Source organism: Capra hircus, chromosome 12 (genome assembly GCF_001704415.2).
Source record: "Capra hircus breed San Clemente chromosome 12, ASM170441v1, whole genome shotgun sequence".
NCBI classification, from domain to species: domain Eukaryota; kingdom Metazoa; phylum Chordata; class Mammalia; order Artiodactyla; family Bovidae; genus Capra; species Capra hircus.
In genome coordinates, this window is record NC_030819.1 from 57,495,735 (window position 1) to 57,506,866 (window position 11,132).

Sequence of the window (11,132 nt, forward strand, 5' to 3'; positions counted from 1 at the left end):
CTCCACCTGCCCACCTGCCCTGGTCACAGCGGGCGGAGAGGCTGGACCACTGCTATTTGAGGACAGGGGTAGCTGACACACCCAGCGCTAAACCATTCATCTGCTTGTCTAACAAGTGTGTGTGTCTATGGCCTCCCTCAGGCCAGGGGGAACACAGGGATCAGCAAGAGAGAGAAGAATCTGCCCCACGGAGCTTCCATGTAGCTTCGGGAGCCAGAAAGTAAACTAGGAAACACATAAATGATGAAGAAATGCTGGGAAGGGAAGTATTGCGAGTTCAAGGGATGAAGGAAGGCAATGTGGATGGTTCACCCAGAAGTCAGAGACGTGACAGTCAAGCAGCCCTGAATGGAGGGAGGCAGTTCTGGGGGGAGGTTCTTGCAGGCAGAGGGAAAAGCAAGAGCAGCACGCTGAGAAGAAGGTGAGCCCGCTTGTTTGAGGATCAGAAGAAAGCCCACATGTCTGGGTGGGGGGAACATGGTCAGGAAGCAGTGAAATGATCAGGGTAGCCGGGGGTCCAATCACGGGAGGCCTGGAAGCAAAGTAAGGCTTTCTTTAACGTGCTAGTTTAGCAAAATTGAATGAACAAATGAAAAAAAAAAAGATTAGATGAGAAAGGAACTGAAAGAGATAGTAAATGAATACATAAATAGGACGAGTTTTATGGGAGAAAGTCCTAAAAATAACATGTTTGGAGAATGACCTTAAATCCAAATGACCTCCCCAGTTTAAACCCTTGAAGATTGCACACACTTAGATCATAAATACACCAATCACAGTCGAGCCTGTATTTTCCTCTCGAAATGGTTTAAGTCCTTCCAGGCCCTGACCAGGAATCTGTGTAGCTGCTTCTTCTCCTCGCTGCCATGAGACTGAATTTTCCTAGTCTCATGGACCCTCCCTTCCTGCCCCTACCAGGGAAAAGAAGCCTAGTTTAAGGGAATAGACTTAAAAGTAAGTACAAGACAGGAATGTTTTTAGTGAGAATCAACATCCCAAACCCAAGCCCCTGAAAGTTTGTTAAATATCAGTTTCACAATGACCAGCAACTTCTTATAACACCCCCAGAGAACCACCCAATGTGACAGGGAAAATTAGAGCCCTGGAGACTTCCCGTTCTCATGTCTCCACCACAGATCCCCATGTTCTTTAGGCTCTTCACCTTAAAGAAAGAAGACTGCCTAGCGTAAGGTAATACTGAATGAAGAACTCTGTCCCTCCATAATCACTCCTAAACAAAAGTGACCAAGCCTAGTGAAGCCGCACACCTTTCACAGCTGCAGCCCCAAACAGGACTGCACGTGCCGTCTCTGTGTCATTGCTGTCCAGTGACTCTTTTTTCCCTTTGACTTTAGTTATTTCAAAAACTTTCGATACTGCTCCTATGCTCCCCATGTCCGAATATGTATGCCCTTGACTGACGGCATTTCTTCATTTGAGGACCTCTTGGCTAACAATATCCTCAGAGTATTTGTCTGGGTTATAGCTTTCATAACCTGCTTTGGAAATCTTTTTGTCATCGGCATGAGATCTTTCATTAAAGCTGAAAACACGACTCACGCTACGTCCATCAAAATCCTTTGCTGTAAGTATATTTCCCGTGTAAATGGATTAAGGGTATCTTCAGTGTGCTGTGCTCTAGATTATATCAACCTTCAGCAAATGGCACTTTAATATGAGTCACATATTCTGGGAAATTGATTTTTTAAGTATGAAAGTCCTATTGTTCTCTTTGGTTACTCTGTTCTGGATTGCATGAGCCTGCAGTGATTTATAAGGGATGGATTATAGAAGGACAGGTTGTAGGTTACAAAACTATGCTTTGTTTAACCTTTAATTGCAGTAACATCCATGTTCCTCAAGCCCAGAAAATTACTCCCTTTATTAAATATGCAAGATATTTTTTTTACTGTTTAAAACCTAGATTCCCTACATGACCCTATGGCCTGTAGCCCACCAGCCTCCTCTGTCCATAGGAGTCTCAATGCAAGAATACTGGAGTGGACTGCCATACCCTCCTCCAGGGAATCTTCCCAGCCCAGGGATCGAACCCTGTGTCTCTTATGTCTCCTGTATTGGCAGGCGAGTTCTTTACCGCTAGCGCCACCCGGGAAGCCCAGGCTCCCCACAACCCTAATTATCTCCCTACGACCATTTTTTCAAAATTACAAAGATTCAGTGTAGTACTTTAGAAATAGTACACCGTTTGAAGTCTGTTGACTCCTAAATACTATTGTGGGTGTTTTCGTTAGTTCGTTTAGCACAGCATAGAGGAAGCAGATCTAATCAGAAAATGAAGACAGAGATGCTGGAACTACCAAAACACACTCTGTGATTCTTCAACAGGTGCGGACTGCCTGATGGGTGTGTATTTGTTCTTCATCGGCCTTTGTGATCTAAAGTACCGTGGGCAGTATCAGAAGTACGCGCTGCTGTGGATGGAGAGCTTGCAGTGCCGCCTCCTGGGCTTCCTGGCCATGCTGTCCACTGAGGTCTCTGTCCTCTTGCTCACATACTTGACCCTGGAGAAGTTCCTGGCCGTTGTCTTTCCCTTCAGTAACATTCGTCCTGGAAAATGGCAGACCCTGGCCATCCTCATCTGCATCTGGATTGTGGGGTTCTTAATAGCTGTGACCCCATTGTGGAAAGAGGATTATTTTGGAAACTTTTATGGAAAAAATGGAGTATGTTTCCCACTTTATTATGACCAAACAGAAGATATTGGAAGCAAAGGGTATTCTCTTGGAATTTTCCTAGGTAACTTATTTCTCATTTCCTGGACAAACGTCATTTTGATAGAAATACCACAAATTTCAGTAAAGCCATATTTGTCCATTTCAGAAAGTAAGCAAATATAGTTAAGACTGTCTCCTTTTTTAAAGAAATTTCTTGCTACATATTTATAAGTGTTTTTATTAAATTTTTTATTAAGAGATTTAGTATGAAAAACAAAAACATACTGTCAGGATCTCCAGATGATCTTTTTTTATTATCTGTGAGACCCTTTGATTTTATGTTCATATGCAGTGACAATGATCTGGAGGAATTCCAGTTCACTGCCATGTCCTGTGACCCTTCCAAGTTATTTGAACTCATTTTTTCACAGTCTAGGTATAAGCCAAATAAATAATAATAACAAAATTCTTGAAATTCACTAGCAGGAGATTATCTGAGTGGAAATGCCAGAAAGGTTTATTGCCTTTCATAAATGCAGCTCTAGAGTCAGCAACAGAAGGATGCTTTTCCATTTCCTTCAGTTCAGTTCAGTTCGGTCGCTCAGTCGTGTCCGACTCTTTGCGACCCCATGAATCGCAGCACGCCAGGCCTCCCTGTCCATCACCAACTCCTGGAGTTCACTCAGACTCACATCCGTTGAGTCAGTGATGCCATCCAACCATCTCATCCTCTATCATCCCCTTCTCCTCCTTAATTCTCCCTAATTTGTTAGAAAAGAAAACCCAACCTTTTCTATTACAAGTGAACGAGTTTAGCCCCTAAAGATTAAAAAAAATGTTTTATATTGTCTAATAGGTATCTCTCTTGCTTAACACTAAAGCCATCTCCGTGTTCTGTCTTTAACCAGAGCTGTTTCATCAATTCAGTTCCGCTTTTGCATCTGGTCCCCTAATCTAAGGAAGAAATAAGCTCTGTCATCCCTTCTTTTTCATCAAATGTTTTTTCTTCAAAATATGCCTCTGACTTCTCTTTCTTTCAGTCTCTACCTACTGCTGTCACCTTTCTTTAAAGGCTTATGACCTTCACCCTGAATGATTACATTAGTCCTTACTGGTGTTTTGGCCTCTGGGGTCTTTGCTCTCCTGTTTATCTGTTTACCACCTGAGTGTCCAAAGGACTGAGTGTCCTCTGCTTGGAGACCTTCAGGAACCCCCTACAACCAGGGTTAAGTTTAAAGTAGTCACTTAAAAGCCCATCACAAAATGACCCTAAGCACCATTCCCAGTTATTCTAGGCCTATTCCTTCTCCCTCTGAAAGAGAAAACACTTTATTTGCACCATTTTAATAATACTCCTCACACACAACCCTATTTGGTAGTTGGGTTTTCATGACTATATCATGTCTGCAGTATTGTAAGCCGTTCCCAGTACAGGCACACTTCATGGAAAACTTCCCTTCCCGACACACGCATAGCCACACACACACGCACACACACACTACCTACCTTATATTCACTGATTCAAAAAGGATTTGTTGAGCACCTACTATAGGCCAGGCACTGTTCTGGGTACTGGAGATCAAACAGATTGGTCCCCACAGACCTGCAGCCAGCAAGGTGGATGAAGACAAGTAAACACGCCCCTGTGTCACCGGCTGACAGAAGTCAGGAAGGAGGAGTGCAGAATGTCCTGGGAGCCCAAGATCTGAGCACCGGGGAAGGCGTCCCAGGAAAAATTAGCCCAAAGCACGAGGATACTTTTCAAGTAAAGGCAGACATTGTGTTCCAGGAGTGAGAGACCTGCAGCCAGGGAACAGGCCCAGATAAAGGGCAAAAGAAGTTTGAGTGGCTGGATCTTGTGATGGAGGTGTGGGGTGGTTAACAGGGCTAAGCACACACACACACATAAATATCTACATTTACACAGCTTATTTGTGAGACATGGAGACTTAAAGGCCCATATTTTTGCTTAAAAATAAGAATATATAGTTTTAAAATAATTTTTAAATATTAGAATATGTTTAGATTTAGAGAAAAGTTGCAAAGACAGTACAGTTTCTCATATTCCAGACATGCCTCACCAGATTCCACTGTTGTTAACATCTCACATTCCTATGGTGTTTCCAGAACATACACTTCTGAACCTTTCTATAGGTCTATTTTCAGAATTTGTACCAGAGAAACATCTTTAACAGTCATTTTTTAAAAATTATTCTTAACTTTCTGATAGTAGACCTAAGATCAACCAATTTTGTGAAATCCAGTTGTATGGCTTTGTAATAAGATTCCATGCGAAATGTTTTGGATTAAAAACAATGAAACACCATGAATTTATAGTATTTTTCCCTAGACTTTACTACTCTTACATACTTTGAAATTATATGGATATTTTACATTCACTATAAAGAATAAGATGAGCACTCAGGATTTTTATGGTAACAAGAATATAACAAAGTGACCAAAAAGTCACTAGTATGGGATAAGTGACTCTAAAGCAGTAATTCATATAGTTGAATTTTTAGTTTTTCTCTTACTCTTCCTTTTTCTAAAACAGTCTAAAGGGTTCTGAATTTTGGACAATCTGAATGAAAATAAAGATTTTTTTTTGTCCTAGGTATTATTTTTATTTAAGACCAATAAACATGAGAAATAATGTTTCTGATGCTATTATCTTCTTGATATCCCAAGGTTATCTTAATCATATTTATAAGATAAAGGAATAGGGCTTATTGATTTTTTGATATGTACATGTGATTACAGTAATCCCTTAAGGTTTGAATTTGCAGAGAGATAAAAAATTAAATAGCCTTTTTCCTGCTTTAAAAAAGCTACAGATTACCTCATGATATACCTAGATCTGAATTTCAAAGTCTATAATTCTTGGTAATGTGTTTATGTATTTGAAATATCTTTTTGATCTGGCGAACCCAATGCCTTTATTCCAGTTTATAGCCGTGAGTTCAGAGTTTTACCTGATTACCACTCGGCTGATACAAAGAATGGTTCTTGGAAAAGGCACCGTACCAAACGTCTAAGTAATGCAGTATTTCTCCTGTTGATGTATACACCCGAAATGTTAAGAGGTGTGCTTTTCCCACAGGTGTGAATTTGCTGGCTTTCCTCATCATTGTGTTTTCCTATACTGTCATGTTCTGTTCCATTCAAAAAACTGCCCTGCAGACTTCAGAAGTGAGGAGTCACATGGGAAGAGAGGTGGCTGTTGCAAACCGTTTCTTTTTTATAGTGGTCTCTGAGGCCATCTGCTGGATTCCTGTATTTGTAATTAAAATTCTTTCCCTCTCCCGGGTGGAAATACCAGGTCAGTCCCTTCTATGATTCCCAAGCACGTTGTGTCTTCTTTCGTCCTCTGTTTGACGAGGCCAGAATACAGGGTCTTACGTGTAGTAAATTCTCCATAAATACCTGCAGCTTGAGTTATGATTTCCTCAGTGTTTATACATGCATATATATATACATATATAAATAAAATATACTATATGTTTCATATATATTATGTATAAATAAAATAAATATATATGTGTATGTATATATAATTTTATTTGCTTATTACTGTGCGGGCTTCTCATTGCAATGGCTTCTCTCGTTGCAGAGCACAGGCTTTAGGGCATGTGGGCTCCGCAGTTGCAGTCCGTGGGCCCCAGGGCACAGGCTCGATAGCTTTGGTGCACGGACCTAGCTGCTCTGCAGCATGTGGGATCTTTCCAGACCAGAAATCAAACCCATGTCTCCTGCACTGGCAGGCGGATTCTTTAGCACTGAGCCTCTAGGAAAGCCCTCCTCTGTGCTTTATAATCAGTATTTTAAGATAGGAATTGGATAATGGTGTAGCCCTGACTAGAATAATAAAAACACAGGAGAGAGAGAAAAACTAAATCTTAGTGTCTCCCTTCCACCTGAGCTAGATAGTGGTGCTTCATCAAGGGTACAGAAAACAGAACAAAATATTTATGCCCAGCTTCCAGCCTACCTCTGAATTCAGTCCCTAAGGACCAAGGCCTAGGTATGGGTATTTTAGAAAAGATCCCGCTGTGATTCTAGGTGCACCCCCTGGTTAAGAGCCACTAGTCTGCTTCGTGGCCCTGGCCCTGTGGTTGTCACACTGGGCCCTGTGGAGGCTAAGTAACAAGTGTGTGTGCGTGTGCTTAGTCGCTGTCGTGTCCAACTCTTGCAACCCCATAGACTATAGCCTCCCAGGCTCCTCCATCCATGGGATTCTCCAGGCAAGAATACTGGAGGGGGTTGCCGTTTCCTTCTCCAGGGGATCTTCCCAACCCAGGAATCAAATCCAGGTCTCCTGCATTGCAGGCAGACTCTTTAAGTAAAAAACTCCTGCAACTATTTATGTCCCTCTGCCTTGTCAGATGTCTCACAAATGCCACACAACACCCACCACATGCCTTTAACCTATCAGCTTAGTCCCACGACAAGGTTTTCTGATAGTAGGGGTTGTGGTAGTTCATTAGTTGCTAAGTTCTGTCTGAGTCTTTTGGGACCCGATGGTAGGGTAAGTAGCCCGTCAGGCTCCTCTCTCCATGGGATTTCCCAGGCAAGAATACTGGAGTGGATGCCTTTCCCTTTTCCAGGGGAGCTTCCCAACCCAGGGATGGAACCTGCATCCCCTGCTTTGCAGGCAGATTCTTTACCACTGAGCCACCAGGGAAGCCTGACAGGAGGGGTAGTAATCGTCATTCTTGGAGAAAGTCTAAGACATTTCAGACCATGATGGGGAACCAGATCAGGAAGAAATTACCATGAAACATTATTGGGCCACACGTTAGTCTTTCTCTATAGTTTATAGTTCAGCAGTTTGAGGTTTGTCTTGAACGCCGCAGTGGAACCAGGAGAGAAGTCTTTACCACACTTGACTAAGCCTCTCCTTCCTTGCCCAGCTTCCCATGGTGTTGGGAAGACCTAAACCCACCCCGTCCCCACCCTCCAAGAACTGTGGGGTCTTCTCCACCATGGCAGGTGGCCAATAGTACCTGGGCTCAGGCACAAAGGTAAGCCGGCTTCAGCCCTCCCATCTCAGTCCTGAGATGATGCTAACCTTACATCATCTAGTGACCCTGAGACTAACGGGACATCTCATTCCTGATCACAGCTTCCTTTAAGGACTCAATAGACCAAAAAACTACTGTTTTTCTTCCATCACATACTCTTTGTATCTAATTTTTTAAAAATTAAGGACAAGAAATATATAGTAATATAAAACTTCATTGAATCAATCTAAGATATGCTAAATACAAATGTTTTTCTTTCATATTCTTTCCAGTTAAAAAGAAATAAGGAAAAGAAAGAGAAGACGGGATGAAAAGAGGAGAGGCAAATATAGAAAAAGGAGAAGGGAGAGGTCAAAGGGAAGGAGGAAGGGGCAGATAAGTAGTCAGAGAAGAGATGGAAAGCAAAGCAGAAGAAGAACAGAAAGGATGTAGGGAAGAGCGGGACAAAGAGAAGAGCAAGCAACAGTGTGTGAAGGATAAGAAACTGCAGGGTTGGGAAGCAAGGGGTCGCAGTCACAAAGGAGTGGGAGGGGGGAAGGAAGGATGCTGGTCCCCCAAGATGACAGTTCTCTGACTCTGAAGATAGGGGAGGAGGTGGCAGAGTGTGGTGGGTCTGGAGAACCACAGGGCTTAGTGCTGAAAAGGGACGTCCGCAGAGCCGGCCCAGCTCCCGGACATCAGTCATGTAAGTTATCATCAGCCCCTTTCACAGATAAGGCAGTTGAGGTCTGGGGAGCTTAGTCGATTTGCCCACAGTCTCAGAGCTAAGAGGTGTGCAAGCCTAGAATCGGGCTCTATTTGAGGAGGAAAACACATTTCATCCTAACCAAGTAAATGATGTAGCCAGCCCATCGTACCTCGGCATTCCAAATCCATGGATTCAACCAACCGCACACCAAAAGTATTGGGGGAAAATTTTCCAGAAATTTCCAAAGAACAAAACTTGAATTTGCCTTGTGCTAGCAAACATTTGCATAGTATTTACATTGTGTTTATAACTCTTTACATGCAAGTACATTGTATTAGGTATTATAAGTAATATAAAGATGATTTAAAGGATATGGGAGGATGTACCTAAGTTACATGCAAATACTATGCCATTTTCTATAAGGGACTTAAGAATCTGCTGATTTTAATATATGTCCCACCGTGGATATCAAGGGACAACTGAATTCAGAAAATGCTCTGTCATCCAAAATATCTCCTCCCTTTTTGTGAAACATTTCCGTTATATTCTATTAGCCTTTGAAAGGCTTCACACAGAAGGAATTCACTGAGTTTGGAGATATATTTATTCTTGCTCCTCAGATCTTCTGACTCCATTCTGAAGATAATAGTGTAAGGCAGGAAGATCTTCAGGACTGAAATTTAGACCAAGTTCAGATCTGACTCTAAACCAGAAGATTCCTGGACACTGTCCAATTAATTGCTCTTTTTCCTATTTTTCTATAAGGAAAGGCAATAAAAACTAGAAAAGTACATATCAATTTATAGTTTATAAAGTGTTTTCACATAATGTTTCCTCCCATGTTGATTTACGACAAACTACAGAGTAGTTACTGAGACTCAGAAAAGTTCATGTAGGACCTTGAATCCGTAGCTCCTATGCTCTTCTGGCAAAGATTTTCCATAAGGTGAGAGAAGACTTAGATGGAACAGGTAGCCCTCTCAAAAACAGCATTAACTTTAGCATGTAATGTGTTTTGTGTGTATTAAATCTTCACCTTTCTTTTACGTTTCGTTTCCTTCTCCAGGCACAATCACCTCCTGGGTCGTCATTTTTTTCCTTCCAGTAAACAGTGCCTTGAACCCAATCCTCTACACTCTCACAACCAGCTTTTTCAAGGACAAGTTGAAACAGCTGCTGCACAAACATCGGAGAAAATCCATTTTCAAAACTAAGAAAAAAAGTGTGTCTACTTCCATCGTGTGGGGGGATGACTCCTCTGCACTTAAACTTGGGGCTTTGAACAAAATAAACCTCGAGGACAATATAGTGAAACCAGTTTCCTAGTCATGGTTTTGGAGCACTGGGCTTCAAATGGACTACCTGAAAAAGCACGGCGTTTGGAAGATGACGCCTGCAACACTTTTCATCTTTACTGAGAGCAAAACTTGACTGCACTGGGAGCATAGTAGGAGGGTGTCAGGCATGATGTTCCGATGGCAGCCGTGGTGTTTAACTGAGGACTGTACCTGAAGGTCTCCTCACCCCAACATGCCTGTGATGCACTAATGGATCCATAAACAGCAGGCTGATGGGCAGTGGATCTCTATCTCTGCAGCACGGCCAGCCTACCAGTGGATGCCCACCCCTTGGCCCTGCACAGTCTGCTCTTAAATTGAGTTGCACTGTCATTAAATAAAAACATTCATGACATCTAATTCTAGCGTGGCCATAATCACATGAAGCCTAAATCGCTTTCCTTGCTTTTCCAATGTCAAATGAATCCATCAGCATCCTGCTAAAGTGATAGCAAAAGGACTTCCACCTCAAGGCCTCCCTAAGGAGGCCAGTGGAGCGGCAGCTTTGAAAACAAAACTTTGCACAAGGTTCGAAGTCTAATATATGACCAGAGAGGCATGCTGACTACCTGGTACCATTCACCTTTTTGGCTTGTATGTGATGTCAGAAGAGCTGCGCTCTCAAAATATTTTTCTTAAGGTTGCCCACACCACAGAGGAAAATTGGGCATTACAACTGCCAAAAACTACATTTCCATATGTTTTAAAATATAATTTCTGTAGAGCATCATCCCTGTTGCTGGCCTTCACAGAACACGCAGATAAGTGTTAAGGGGGATTTAAGAATACTGGACTCAGATATATTCCCATTGTTTTTAACAAAAAAACTAGTAAATTTGTTCTTTTATTTTTTTGGAAAATGAAAAGCACTTGTGAAGGCCTGGACATGTTTTTGTACTGAAAGATTATATGTGAAAAAAAGAATCAGGTAAATAAAATTCTATTTTGCAATTGTCTGTGTATTATTTTAAGTTCAACAAAGACCACATCCACGTGCTCAGTAGCTTCAGTCATGTCCAACACTATGGACTGTAGCCTGCCAGGCTCCTCTGTCCGTGAGAGTTTCCTGGCAAGAATACTGGAGTGAGTTGCTGCACCCTCCTCCAGGGGAATCTTTCTGACCCAGGGATCGAATTTGTGTCTCCCGTGTCTTCTGCACTGGCAGGCAAATTCTTTTCTGCTGAGCCACCAGGGAAGACCAGCAAAGACCACTGATAGGGCTTATTGACTATTAACCACTTTTTTCTCTGGCAGAGAGTATAACTCAGAAACAAACACATAACCTCAGTTAACAAGATGCTTTTTACGTTTTTTTTTCTTCCGCCCTTTCCAAATCATGAAGCAGTAACTTAATTTCTTTATTTTTCACTTCCTTCGGAGTTCCCTTAACGAGATGAAATGTAAGCAGGTG

The 11,132-nt window shown here is 42.1% G+C and overlaps 1 protein-coding gene across 2 annotated transcripts in view; it reads left to right on the plus strand.

Annotated features, from left to right (window-relative positions):
• The window catches only part of RXFP2 (relaxin/insulin like family peptide receptor 2), a 60,645-nt gene extending 49,981 nt beyond the window's left edge, over positions 1-10,664 (plus strand). The window contains exons 14-17 of one of the 2 annotated variants that reach the window (XM_005687534.3): positions 1,356-1,585; positions 2,347-2,757; positions 5,776-5,994; positions 9,451-10,219. In XM_005687534.3, coding sequence (XP_005687591.2) covers positions 1,356-1,585; positions 2,347-2,757; positions 5,776-5,994; positions 9,451-9,710 — 1,120 coding nt within the window. In that variant the 3' untranslated portion in view covers positions 9,711-10,219. Of the gene's footprint in view, positions 1-1,355; positions 1,586-2,346; positions 2,758-5,775; positions 5,995-9,450 lie in introns of both variants that reach the window. The other variant, XM_005687533.3, reaches the window with a different exon arrangement.